Source organism: Lissotriton helveticus, chromosome 9 (assembly GCF_964261635.1).
Source record: "Lissotriton helveticus chromosome 9, aLisHel1.1, whole genome shotgun sequence".
NCBI classification, from domain to species: Eukaryota; Metazoa; Chordata; class Amphibia; order Caudata; family Salamandridae; genus Lissotriton; species Lissotriton helveticus.
The window spans coordinates 976,824,242-976,839,050 of record NC_136070.1 but is presented as its reverse complement, the minus strand read 5'-3'; the positions used below and the strand labels follow the sequence as shown (position 1 = coordinate 976,839,050).

Sequence of the window (14,809 nt, the reverse complement as noted above, 5' to 3'; positions counted from 1 at the left end):
ATTTCAACCAAGTACTGCTCTCGCAGCCACCCGTACAAGACCCCCTCAAATGGGCCAGACACCTCACCCAGATACCCCTCACCGCCCTTAAAGAAAGGATTAGCGCGCTCCTACCCAGCGCCAATGACCATCTCACCACAACCAAACTCACCTTGCTCTATAATGCAAACATGAGGACCATACTTGACCAACTAGCCCCCTTGAAACTAAAGATCGTGGTTCAACACCGACATCAACTCCGAAAGGAGACTACTAAGAGCCACAGAAAGACGCTGGAGGAATAATCCTTCAATTACCCTCCGCGATCAACTCAGAACAGCCCGCAGGAAATACAACAATCATATCAATATAAAAAAAATCCGCGTTTTTTTTCGTTCTGTGCTGGACAAGGCAAAAAATAGACCTAAGGAGCTCTATGACATTATCAGGCAACAAACCTCCAAGCCGGATACTTCCTCAATACTGGCATCCAAAGAACTATGCGCCAACTTCCTTAATGATAAGATCACCAAGATCGAACTTTCCCTGGACACCAACAGCACCCGCCCTCCCACAAAGAGAAACATGGGCTGGCGCTTGATAAGGCCCCCACACCACCTACAAAATCCTGGCTATCATTCCACCCCATACAAGAAGCTGAGATAGTCAAACTTATTTCCACCTCCAAACCCACTGTAACTCACCCTAGCACTGCACTGGTGCACGATCATAAACAGCTCCTTGAAAAACGGAGTTGTACCAGATTGCCTTAAACTAGGGCAAGTCACGCCATTGCTGAAAAAACCCAGCCTTGACAAAGGATTTGAACAACTTCAGACCCGTCTCCAACCTTCCTCTTCTGTCCAAAACCTTAGAAAGGTGCGTACTCCAACAATTAACCCAACACCTGGACAACATCGACCTCCTTGACACCCATCAGTCTGGCTTTAGAAAAGGATGTAGCACTGAAACTGCGATCCTCAACATCATCGAAGATATCCTTAAATCACTAGACTCAGACCATTGCTGCCTCCTCATCCTCCTAGACCTATCAGATGCTTTTGACACGGTAGACCACAAACTTCTCATTAAGGCTCTCCAAGAACGAGCCTGTTTTGGAGAGGTGGTCCTCAAATGGTTCTCATCCTTCCTACACAACCGCACCCAAAGAATCAAAATCAAAAACTTTACATCCGATCTGCATCCAGTCAACAAGAGAGGCCCGCAGGGTTCAGTGCTCTCCCCTCAACTGTTCAACATCTACATGGAACCCCTCACCAAACTACTCAAAAAAGCCAAAATCCGCTTCCATCTTTATGCTGATGATACACAGATCTACCTGGAATCCTCCTCCATAAAGGACATCCAAAGACTCAACAACATACTGAGAGACGTCCAACATTGGCTGTCTAGCAACCACCTCAAACTAAATCCAGATAAAACCGAAGTTCTCCTCATCTCGAACAAAGAGGAGAACCCCCAAATTGCTGAATGGCTAAAAGCCATTGACACGCTCGATGGGAACCTCACCCTGGCCAACTCCGTCAAATCTCTAGGTATCACGCTAGACCCAAAACTGGACATGACCTCACACATCAAGTACTCAGCCAAGAGCGCCTTCCTCAATCTAAAACTGCTATACAAAATAAAACCTTTCATACCGCCCAACGATCTCAAACAGGCCACCCAAGCACTGGTGTTGTCAAGACTAGACTATGAAAATGCAGTCCACTCTGGAGTACTAAAATCACATCTTGCCCCCCTCAAAACAACGCTCAACGCGGCAGCCAGAATGGTCACCGGAATCAAGAAATTTGATCACATTTCTACGACACTCAGTGACCTTAAATGGCTCCTAGTGGAAATGCGGGTTAGCTTCAGAACAGCCTGGCTCACACACAAAGCCTTGCACACTGGCAAACCCGAATATTTAGCGGCCAAACTCAAAAAAGCCGGTCAGACCAGGAACCTCAGAAACTCAAACTCTCTTCTACTTTTCCCGCCGAAAACAAAAAAAACTGCAGCTCGATCCTTTGCCGTGAGCGCACCCAAAATCTGGAACTCTATTCCTCCCCACATCAGTACTATTACCTCCTTTCAAAAATGCAAAAGCCAGCTCAAAGCCCTGTTCCTCGACCACGCCCTAGGGAATCGATAGAAGCAGCCAGAGCGGGGAAATAGTCTCCTCTCACAGATGCGACTATGCCCACAAGCCGCATTACGGAACTTGCCACTAATTGACTTGCACACCTCTGTATTTTGGCATTCTCTACATCATAATTGTTGTAAAGCGCTCAGAAACCCTCGGGTCAGGCAAGCGCTATATAAAACTTCTTAAATAAAAATAAAATAAATAGAATGTATTCAACCTAGACATCCTTGAGGCTAGGTAACAGTAAGATGATAAAGTTTTGGAACAAGATTAAAGCTCAATCTACAAGTTTGACAGAGTTGAAAACGTTGAATTGTAAAACATTCTGCTGCATAATATGTCAAATATGCTCATGTATCCTAAAATTATACAAGGACTAGACAAGGGTCCCAACGGTTGTCTCAAAAACCAATAAAAATATTTTTTTTTTTTTAAGTTTGACAGAGATTGGCTGCCTGGCTTTGTCTCATCTGACAAGCAGCAATATATCACATAAGTATAGTCTTTGTGTGACTTTCTTCTTGAAGTGGGCCACAAGCTGAGGTGAACCATACGAAAAGTCAACTAGCAGTAAAATTACCATATTGGCTGACCACAAATACCTCACTGTGATAAATGATTTCCCTTTTTCTAGTACAAACAGGTTATCCATCAAAGCCATGCACCCTCAACTATTTCTATTTACTCCTAACGTAAATTTGACAAAAAGTATGGATCCTCGGTCATTCAAGTCTTCATACATGCCCGTGCCTCTCTTACAGTCCAACCAACACAAAAGCCTCTTCAGAACGTGATCAGACATGTTTATATATTTACAGAGGGCAAAAAGTCTAAAACCATGTTGCCATCCTAATTGAAATATATTTAATATGGTCTCAAGCATTAGCCAATCATATTGTAGTATTGGCACATTTCTGAATTTGCTGAGATGTATTCTTTTACAATTGTGATACTTATCAGGTCATACTTCCATAGATAAATTGTTAGTCTTCATTTAATTTTTTTACAGGAGACAAAAAAAGGCTATTGTAATGCAAACTGTAAACAGAAATAATAAGAAAGGCAGTTGCGGGGTAGCACAAAATTAGTTTTTCAAATGGAATCTCGAAACAGATGAAACAGATTCCACAAAATCCCCTTCCCCTTCTTTGAGGGCACCCCATTCTCTGTAATAGAATAATCCGCCCCTCCCAAACCCCCACCACAGATTCCATTACATTCCCTGCTACCAATTCCTGTCCTTTAACCAAAGACTGTTTGACTGATTCGGGTAGTTTTATTGAGTCACTGAGTTGTTGGTCAACTCACCTTTGTCATCAGGCACATCATCCTCATCATCACCGTCATTGTCCTCATCCATTTCTTCCTCTTCATCGTCCTCTTCTTCCTCTTCCATGTCCTCTGGCTCCAAGTCTGGGTCAAGATCTGGGTCGCTCCCAGAGACAGACTCGTCCGACATGGCTCCTCCGGACTGTTCTCACAGGGCATTACCTGGACATGATCTCCTGCGAAGCAAACCTACAAAAGAGAAAATACACAACTGGATATCAGTCATATGTAAAATAAAGCATTGCAAATGGATACAAGAAAATGGGGGAAGATTAAAGGAGAATTCTTGTCTAAAGCACATACCAGTACAATCACTATTAAATAGGTATAGCAGTTTAGCCTGATTATTCTGTTATCAAATGACGATAATTAGGATGTAGGACCAATGCAAACTATTGTTCTCTGATGCCTAAACCAGCTATGCACCTTGAGATATTGCAATGCTATCTTTGGAATACAGCCATAGATCTGTTGAAGAGCAGGGTACCTCAACTAGTTGTCTCTACAAGCATTACCCTAGATGTGGATAGCTGCAACCACATGTCCATACAGTCCTTTTCATAGACGTGCTAAAGTAAACAAGTCTCTGATTATTCTCTTCCACATGTAAGGCCATTGAGTCGAATTTTGGAAATGGGTTTGGCAGGCTTAACATCAGAGTCAAGATATGAAACAAACCCACCCACTCAGTTGCAAATGTCTACCAGTAATATCTTCAGTTTTGTTTTGTCTGTCACGTCACCATTTGCGGACTCGGTTTAGACACACAGACACAGGGAGAGCCCTATGGCAGTCACTGGGGAGCGGTCTGAAAACGAAAACTGAAATGGACTACTTTCTCCGAGGGTGGTGACATTGTGCTTGTACAGAAACCAATGGCTCAAGTCAATTAACCACATCAGGCAAGTTATATGTTGTGATAGGTAAAATGCAAATGACAACTGAACAGACCAATGGATTAAGGAGGTTGGCTGAAAGCCCCTTTTTGGTAAGTATCCTTTTTTAAATAAAAAATTACCAAAAACTAAAGATCTTAGACAATTCCATCCTAAAGAAGCAATGACACATTTAATGTTACATAATATCAACTAGAACGTCTAATATGATCATTTTCAAACCAACATTGACACACACATAAACACCAAGGTTAAGTAATCCTGCAGCAGGCCAGAGCAATCCCATTACCTGGGGTAATCCTTTGTGGGACCTAACGCATCCATCAAAAAGGGTCCTTCACAAGACCCAGTGTCAAAGACCCAGGAAACCAAATGGTGACGTAGTGACAGCATCTAAACAAGCAATTATCACACAGGCCAAACAATACTTCTTTACCTGCAACTTTGCAGACAAATGACCTGTACCTGAACCGCTAATCTGAGATAGGTGAAATCTATCTTCTGACAAAAAGTCTTAGGCAGGCACAAAGACCTATGAGGGTCAAGAAAACCAACTCTAAACACAGCACAGGGGCAGGTCACAGTACTGTGACAGACCTTAAAACTTGATGGAGACCTATTTGCCTATCCAGAAATCCTCAGTCATAACAACGTGAGCAGAACCGAGCCATATGAAGAAGCTGACAAAAAGGTGAAGTTAATATGTGTCAATCTAGCTGGGCGGGGTAAAAATGCCTTGCGGATCAACTGTGACACCTACTGCAACATACTTTCCAAAGTGTCCATCAGATGGATCAGGATGGGCATTTGATTGAAGTAATAAACCAGTACTATTCTGAAAAGAGAACACTCTAGTTGCTGAGAATACACACCATGTAGGGGAAGAAACTTACAGAGGGGGCTGTGGGTTAAGACCAGAAAAAAATCTGGATAAACGAGACGTCATGAGAACACTATGAAATCACAATTGTAAGTAGGTGAGCACTGGGTTTCTGGCACAAATTATCTAAGATTACTCAATAAAGATACTTACTTAAACTGCCTGACAGAATGAGTTGAAGTAACCAGTGGGAAAGCCACTGACAGTATCCGCCACGACCTCTAATACCATACTACAAAGAATTCTAAATATTTATTGATTTACGCTCATATTAGACAAACCAGAATTAAAGAAAGAATGGGATCTCTTCCAGTTAATGCTCTTTGAGTACTTTGCAGACAGGAGAATTAAAAACAGTCAGATTCTGCTAGCATCTATATAGTTGCAGTCATCTACAGTGTGACACAAGAAAGATAACAGTACCACACCCGTGCTGCAACGTGTGCTGGAAAAAAATCTATCAAAAATAATCAGAGGTTCTGTGCCTTGAATTCAACCTGTTTAGACAAAGCTTAAATATCAAAATCTCGCTTTATAGTTTACTGTGCATAAGCAAGGAACACCGAAATTGGTACAATGAATCATCTGATTTAGCAGTCAATTTCAAGCAATCACCGGAAGTGGTATTATTATCTTACATCTGCAGTAAATACTTTAGCAGCATAAGAAATCTGGGACAGTAATATGTAGCCAAAACTCATGCCTAGAGTTTTGTCAAAGAAAACTAGAATAATCTTTAGATTAATTAATACTGAATCTGTCTCAGCCATGGTACGATCAAGTCCCCTCCTCCCACAGTACAATCAAACTGTAGTCTCAGAGTTCTTGGATCTGCCCTGGAAAATTACAATGAAGCACAGTTCACTACACTTAAGGTGCAGCGTGATTCCACTGAGAAAGTATAGTTTTGGGCGCTCTTACCGACTCTCTAGAGCCCAGTCGTAGTCTATTACACAAAATCTGAATTTGTGCTCCTCTAATGACACTAACAAGGTACTGGCTGTGGCCGGTGTTCCTGCTATTATAATCTGAGAACATGTAAAAGATGCAGTCTCTGCCTGCCAATCTTGAAATTCCTGCAATTGTCAGCTCGCTACTTGAAATATATGTGACAGGCAGTTAGGCAACTGAGGACAGCCGTCCAGTATCCTGTCACCTCCCTGCACTCTCAGAGTATGTGTGTTAGTGTCCCCTCTTCATCGCAGCCTCTCCAGCATGTTGGGCTACAATCAGGGTTGCTGCTATTCAATCTGACGGAGTCAGGTACCAGTAAATGGCCACCTTAACTGCTGCCTCTCGACTTGCCGTGTTCTTGGCGGTGTGGCTCGCCCTATAGTAGATCTCCTGCCATTCTTTTAGAGATAGGTGTCTGCCCAATTCCTTCTCCCACTGTCGCTGCTTGGCCAAGCATCCCATGGGAGCTGGGGGCACAATAGCTGATAGAGTTCAGAAATCTCGGTCCGAGTGCTTGGACGGGAGCCATTTCCCGTAGGCAGTTGCTTTCTACTGACTAGGGGGCGCACCTCTGGCTGCAACAATCAATGATGGAGTTGGAAATATTGGAACCGTTTTGGATCTTTAACATCATACCATTGCAACAGAAAAGAGAAATCGAGGAACCCTTCATGGTCGAATAAGTGTCCTGCAGACCTGCAGGTCGAGGTCCGCCATTGTGGGAACGCTCGCGCTGCAAGCCCTGGTGGAAACTTGGGGTTGTCAAACAGGGGCGCGAGGGGCGAGGGAAAGGAAGTGAGCCCTCGTTTAATCGCTACCGTGTCCCATACTCGCATCCCCGATCGGGTGATTGGAGATTTATTTAGGTATGTCGGTCTGTCAGGCCGTTCAAGAAGGGCATTTTCCAGAGGGATAGTCGTGCCATTGCCCTGTCCTGAAAGAGCCATCTTTTCTCGAACTCAGGTCTACTCCATTCCACTAGCTAGGGAAGCTGTGCAGCTCGATAGTAGCCCAATAAGTTGGGAATCCCTAATCCTCCCTCTTCTGGAGAACGGTAGGATAGGTCTCTGCGTATCCGCGCCCATTTCCCGGCCCATATGAAGTGGTGTATCTCATTTTGCAGTTTAGAAATGTAGCTCATAGGGGGCCCAACCAGTATCGTCTGGAAGATGTATAGTATTTTGGGCAAAATAGACATCTTTACAGCGGCGATGCAGCCTAGCAGCAACAGGGGTTGTCTCTGCCATCGACGTAAGACCGCATTATTTGGGAGGTTAGATTGGTGTAGTTCTGCGCGACCGTCTGTTCAATGGAAGGGGCCAAGACTATCCCCAGATAAGGGATCGCAGTTTGGGGTCATAGTTCCCCAAAGTCTTGAGATATGCCTTTGGGTGCACTCTTGTTAAGACCCAGAGGCAGGAGCATCAATTTCCCCATATTGATTTTGAAGCCAGAAATGTTCCCAAATTAGGTCAGCTCCCGCAGAAAAGCCGGTACCAACCGTTTAGGCGTTTCAAGGGTCGCCAAGATGTCATCTGCGTATAAACTAATGGTATGTTGTTCCCCGCCAAAAGGAATACCTAAGATATCGGGGTGGTCTGGTATCCTCTGCGCTAGGGGCTCGACGTAGAGCGCGAAGAGGAGGGGCGATAGAGGGCACCCCTGTTGCGTGCCCCGTCTGATGTCGAACGGCCGCGAGCTAGTTCCGTTAACGCGTATCGTCGCCCTAGTTTGATCATAGCAGCTTGCGACCCAGTCCCGAAAGCGGTCCCCTAAGCCAAAGTGTGCTAACGTTTTGTCCAGAAAACCCCAATCCACTCTGTCGAATGCTTTTTCAGCATCGACCGAGAGCAGTAAGGCATCCATTCCAGTGTAGTGGGCTTTGTCTATTAAATGCATCAGACGTTTGGTGTTGTCGCTGCTTTGCCTGTTGGGTATGAAACACGACTGGTCAGGTTCAATAACACCAGGCAAGCGCGGGTCTAATCTAGCCACGAGGACGCCTGTAAAAAGTTTCAGATCCAGATTGAGTAAGGAAATTGGCCGATATGCAGCGCATTGAGTAGCGTCTTTCCCGGGTTTGGGTATGACAATTATGTCTGCCTCAAGCATATCCGAGGGGATGGAGCCAGGGTCTTGAAAGGAATTAAAAAGGAGAGTTAAGATCGGAAGTAGGAGTGGGCAAAAGGTTTTATAAAAACCGTCCGAAAAGCCGTCCGGCCCCGGTGATTTCAGAGGTTTAAGGCGGGTAATCGCACTGATTACTTCCTTGACTGATAGGTGCGTCTAGTGCTGCGGCTCCCGCCACGTTGATGGCTGTCGTCGCCGCCTGTCCAAGATAGGCCTCCCCTGCGCTGTCAATTTTCGAGTCTTTACCATATAATGATGCGTAGAATTCGCTTAGGGCCTCTGCTATCAGATTGTCGCTTTCCACCTGCTCTCCTTCTGTGGTGTGGAGGGCTGCTATTTTGGAGCGTTGGGTCCGGGCCCTGAGTTTACTCGCTAGGAGAAGCCCCGTTTTGTCGTCTCCTATATAGTACGATTGCTTGAGCCGAAAAGGCAGGATATTCCGCTCTGTCCAAGTCGAGGCTTGCTAGTTGCGCCCTGGCCGCTTTCAGTTGCCGCCATATTCTATGGGCCCCAGTCCGACTGCGTACTCTCTCCAGTTCCACTTCTTTGGCCACTAACGATTGATTCTCCTTTCTATCTCCATTTCCTGCAGTTAGCTATCAATTCTCCCCTCACCACCGCCAGGTGTGTCAGTGTTGTTGTTGGTCATGAGATAGTCATTAATACATTTATGTATCTGTTGGGATACCTCGGTCCATTGTAGTAAGAACTCCCGAAGTCGCCACCTCCCTTTTGGTCTACGTAGTGGCTGTATATCAATAGTCACTGTCACAGCGTCATAGTCAGAAAGGGCAGCTGGAATGATATTGACTGTGTGGACCAGGGTGCTAATTTCTGATGACCCTATAAAGTGCTCTAGTCAGGTGTAAGTGTGGTGCACATGTGAGTAAAAGGAATACTGTGTGCTCTGAGGGTGAGCCTCCCGCCAGAGATCCACCAGCCCCCTACGCTGCAACCAGTCCCTCCCTTCCTTCCTTCGATATTTTCCCAGTAGAACCATAGCGGTGGCCTGACTTATCTTTCTCGGGGTCCATGACCAGGTTGAGGTTGCAGCCTATTAAAATCTGCCTGTCTTGTGGGCTGAGGACTTCTGACAGAGCGTCTTGTAAAAAGGCCTCTTGACCAGAGTTGGGGGCGTATAGGGACCCTACGATTATAGGGATGCCTCCCATCCATAGCCTGTATGCCAACAGCCGGCCCTTTACCTCTGCTACTTTATCGCCTACCTTGCCTTGAAAATGTTGAGCTAACAGTATAGCCACCCCCCTCCTTTCTTATCTGTAGTAGAGGAGTACAATTGGTGGGGGAATACCCGGGATCTTATTCTATGCCAGTCTTTGGACAGCAGATGTGTTTCTTGTAAGAGACATATCGAAGCCCCAGAATTCTCTAAGTAAGATCAGATCACACGCCTCTTGATGGGATTGTTCAACCCCTTCACATTAAGGGTGATGACCTGGACAGTAGGAGTCGACATTGAATCTTCATGAGTATAGGTAATCTAGGCAGCAGATAGCTATGTCTTCGAATTGCATGCCGGAGTCTCTAAGCCGCGCCAACTTCCCACCACAAACCTGACCTCTCACTATATCCCATCCTTGGCAGCACACCGGTTCCTTCCCCTTCCCTCCCATGAAGCCCCAACCGCTCCCCCCTCCCTAACCCCAACAAAACATTCCCCATCCTCCAAGGCAGCAGGGATGTAGTAAGGAAAGAGCAGGGTACCTGTGTAGCCCCGATGACCCCAGCCCCCGACCCCAGCCCCACAGCCAGCTATAGTGTGGCCCCATTAACAAATTAGAGTGTCTCTGGCGTGGAAGTGTCCCGTGACACCGCTGCTAGGGCCGATGCCCTTTCGTGCGTCATGGTGGCACGGTCCAGCTTAGTTTCCACAGTGGGCGAGCATCTACGGCCCACTCTCTGCCATTCGCCCCCCCCAAAGTTCGCTGTGAAGGTTCAGGGGAAGACTCTGGACTATGCGGTGTTAGGCCTAAAAGGTCACATGTCTCTTGGAGGGAGCGTAATTGATGCAATTAGCCATTCCATTTGAAAAATCAGTCGAATGGGATGGCCCCAGCAGTACGAAACTCCGTTCTTCAAGAAGGTGGTTACTTCCCTGAACGCTTTCCGTTTCTGCAAGGTGATGGAGGCTATGTCTTGGAAGAGAGCTATGGTGTGTCCTTGATAGCTAAGGGGTTGTTTCAGGCGAGCCTCCCGTAGTATGCGCTCCTTCAGTGGGAAGTCCGTTAGGAAGGCCAGAATGTCGTGCGGGGGGGCCGGCACTCTTCTCTCCAGACCCACCGGTCAATGCGGACGTCGAAGTCTGCGCCGACGTCTACAATCTCCCTGAAAAGGCCTTGGAAGTATCCAGCAACGTCTGTCCCTTCCTCCTTAAGTGGGACCCCTCGAATGCAGATGTTGCGTCGTGACCGGTTTTCGAGGTCCTCTGCGTGCGCCTGAAGGTCCACTTGTTGATCTTGGAGGCAGATGACTTCCTGCTGTAGGTGTTCAACTTCTTCATTTTTAGGAGATTTCGCCATTCTCTACGGCCGCCACACGTTCTCCTAGTTCATCCACGTCTCAGCGTATTTTGCGATCCTCCCATGCTACCTCCTGTTTAAGTGTCTGGAATTCCTTGCAGAGAGTGTTGAACAGTGTTTCTAGGAATGCCCGTGTAATAGGCACTTCCCCGTCATCCTTTCCAGTTGGTGGCTTAGCGGCTGGAGGGGTGAGGCTCCCTTTATCCCCCGCTGTGGAACCTCTAACCAGCATGTCCTTCAGGGAGCACTCTCCTTTTTTTCTCATATTGGCCATGGTAAGGTCTCACGACGTTCGCCCCGGACCTCCGCTCCTGGTCCGTGAGAGTGCTACCAACATGTCTCCTCTGCTGTGATGGGAGGAGGACGGCCAGAGGCCCCACCGTGGTTACTGCTCGGAGGTATCCCCCTTTTTCCCCAACTGTGGCAAGTGCGTGGTCAAGTCCTGGGTATCTGTGCACGCTGTCTCTACCTTCAGTCTGCTACAATGCGTCAGAGAACACCTGGGCTCCCACGGCGCGATTATGCGGTGTTACCTTGCTTGGGGACCCCAATATGTCCCAGGAGGGATCGTAAGGAGGTAGTAGTGGGCCCCCCCCCCTCTTTTGGAGAATCGTTCAATATGTGGCTCCGATAGTTCTCCCGGTGCGAGCTACGCGATCCTGGGCAGCTCGTTGGACCTTTGTGTTGGGCAACGGGTCCCAAGCGTTATTCCCAACTGGAGTAGGCCTCGTCGCTTGATCCTGGTACGTCTGCGCTAAGGGTGCCATCTGCCCCATCGCTGGTTAGTGCGCCCCAGTATGTAGTCCTGTGTTGTCTAACTAGGAGGGTGGGAGACCTGCAGATTTTGATACAACGGTGGGCCTCCCAAGCCCTGGTATTGTCCTCTTCGCATCGCCAGTGGCAGCGCTGGTGAGCCCCGTCTGGCATAGGCCTCCAGACTGCGCCTCAAGAGTTTTGCGCTGCCGCGCTAGACATGCCCCCTGGTCGGCTATCTTGGCCCGGCGCTTCTGGGCCCGGCGTCTTCACCACCCTGGCCGATGTACCGGCGGGTGCCTGCCTTTTCTCCGCTGGTCAGTCACAGGGCACCACCTCCCCTAGAGCTTGACGGGGCAGCTCTGTGGGGCTCCCGATCAGGGCAGCTGGGGGCTTGGTGGGGTCTCGTGTAGGCCCAGAGGCAGCGCTCTCAATTTTCACACGGCTGGGCCCCTCGGCTCCAGAGTGCGTTGCTCCCGGCAGCTGCTGCTCACCCCCAACCCCCCGGTGCCGCAGGCTCGACTCTCAGTTTTCGCTGCGAGAGTCCACTACAGGCTCCGTGTCTCCCTCTCTGCTCAGGTGCCGATCCTAGGCGTCAGTCTCCTTCCTCGTCGTTGGTGTCACCGCTTAGGCGCCATTTCCAATTGAGAGCGCTGAGGCACCAAAAGGGTCGTTTCGGGGATCCCCGGTTCACAAAACCTCTCACGATGACATTGCTTCGCCCCTGCAAGCTGTGCCGCTGTTTTCAGCGCACAACTGGGGATGATGCTCGTGTAATGGCATGGGGTGAGGGCCCGCGGCGAGGAGCCTCCGGAGTCCACGTCTTGGCCACGCCCACATAATTCACCTATGTTAAGGTTTTTTTCCCTCTCTTTTGCAATGGTTTTAATTAACCGATACAAATAAAGCTTACTTACATAAAAAAAAGAAAAGTTAACTATTAAATAGAACGTGAAATCAAATGTGAACGCACATGAATAAAGTATGTTGAGGAAAGCGAAGAGTCAAAGTGAACTTCTTCGTCATTTGACACCAAACCCAAGTGGGTTAACAGTCATTTGGAGTACCTTGCAGAAAGATATGCAGACAACCATCTGTTATGTTTCTCTACACTTGTTTTGCAAGTACTTAAATTTGTGCTCTCAGAAGAGATTAGATTTTACAAAGTGTGGGCGATTTTTTTCACAAGGCCTAACATCTTTGAACATCACTACTCTTTGAATATTAGTACACTCTTCCTGATTGCAGTGGAATATGAAGAATTCAAGATAGCTGCTAGTGGATACAACTTTGATTTAAGACCCTGAAAACTAGAATTAAGACGCGAACACATTTTCTGCTTTCAGTGGTAGATACATGTGATGGAGATGTTGCCAACATAAGGTTCTTTTGAGATGTGAAAGTAAAGGAAACTTGTTAAGATGTATAGAAAGCATAATTCAAGGTTGCTTGATTTTTTTTTAGATTTTTTTTTTAACACCTTTATTGACATATTCAGGCACATACACGGCTTGCTGCCTACAACCCCCCAGGGCCGGCAATGCCACAGTCCATACAGTACCAGCAATTATCCAGACAGAGATACACAGCCCTTTGCCGTCAACCCTGGGGTACGCCGGCGCACTGGTTCCTGAAAGAAGATATTATGATCACAGTAAGCAGTGGTTACCGTATCAGAGCAGTAGTCAGAGGTTCACAGCAATGGCACAGTAGGTCCGTGTGTGCTTCAATCTCAGAGAACAATCAATGACGGTGCATTTTTAACCTAAGGTCGTTGGAAACTAATGGAAAAGAGTGTAGAAAGAAATATGATGGAATAACAGACCTCCCCTAAGGCAAACACCCCCCACCCTCCACATACTGAAACTACTGAAGCCCCCCTCCCCCCCAACTAGGCAACTGGTTCGCTGGTCTACATCCTGCAGATCGTCTCGCTACTCTGTACCTCCATACTCGCATCCCCCGTCCCATGTAGAATCAACCCGAATGTCCAGAGTGCCCGCATCCCTCCCTCCCCATCAGGCAACCCAGAGATGCCACTACTGCCAGCATACGGCGGCATGTCAAATTATCGGTGCTGCACCCGTCCACAGCTAGTCCATACATGTCGTCACATAACGCCTCCCCCCACGTGTGCTGAAAGGATCCTCTACAAAGGTGTGTGTTACTGTGCTTCCGCTATCCCCTCCTGCTGTGTGTCTGCAGTGTCTTCTCTAGTATTCCTAAAGGTGTTTTAAAGGCCCCAGAAGTTTTTCGGGCGGCTGGTGGGGGGGGGGGGGAAGAAGCTCGCTGTAGTGTTCAGATTGGGTGCAGCAGTACAGCATGTCTCTAGCCCACCTTTTCTTGGTAGGTGTCGGACCTCTCATCCAGCACTGCGCTACTGTACGTCTCGCCAACAGTAGGCCCATGTCTGTCAATCGTCTGAATGCCATCGGCAATGACTGAATACCCCAGCAGCGCTAAGGCTGGGTCAAGGGGAAGTTCGTAGTTTAGTATCTCACCCACCTCCGCTATCACCGCCACCCAGAACTCGTATATTCTGAGACAACCCCACGCCAAGTGGAGGAAGTTGGCGACAGGCGCGTGGCATCGTTCACACTCGGGGGACTGCCGAAGGCCATACCGGTGCAGCCGCTCCGGGGTGTAGTACACCCTCTGCAAGAATTTAAAATGGATCAATCGGTGGCGTCCATTCAAGGACAGTTTTCTAGTATTAACACAGCAATATTTCCACATGGAGTCGTCTATCGAATTCTGCAGGTCGCACTGCCAGGCAAGGCGGGCCTTAGAGGGATCCTGCGCTCTATGTGGATTAATGGCCTCATACAGGCGCGATGTCATGTTACGTGGTGGTTTCGTGTCAATAACGTGTGAGAATTCCGGGAGCTCTGGCGGTTCCTCCAAAGCTGGGCCCAAAACTTCTCTTAAGGCACTACGGACTCGGTGATATTGAAACCGCTGTAGTAACGATGGGCCATCCGTCCCCTGGGCCACCTGGTCCCATGTTTTAACTTTCCCTTCAGCGAACAGCTCGCCCGCCGTCCCAATTCCCAGCTCATGTAAGGCTCGGATTACGCTCTTCTCCTCGATAGGCGGTAGCCACTGCATCCATTACACTGCCATCAAGGGGGAGTAGAGCAGCTCGCCCCCCTTAGCCCGTAGCAGCGAGTTCCAGGCGTGTTTAGTAGCAGTAATC

The 14,809-nt window shown here is 47.8% G+C and overlaps 1 protein-coding gene across 2 annotated transcripts in view; it reads right to left on the bottom strand.

Annotated features, from left to right (window-relative positions):
* Positions 1-14,809, bottom strand: part of RAD54L2 (RAD54 like 2) — a 796,737-nt gene that overhangs the window by 726,008 nt on the left and 55,920 nt on the right. For both annotated transcript variants that reach the window (XM_078661273.1, XM_078661274.1), the window contains exon 2: positions 3,440-3,649. In XM_078661273.1, the coding sequence (XP_078517399.1) occupies positions 3,440-3,590 (151 nt within the window). In that variant the 5' untranslated portion in view covers positions 3,591-3,649. The remainder of the gene's footprint in view (positions 1-3,439; positions 3,650-14,809) is intronic.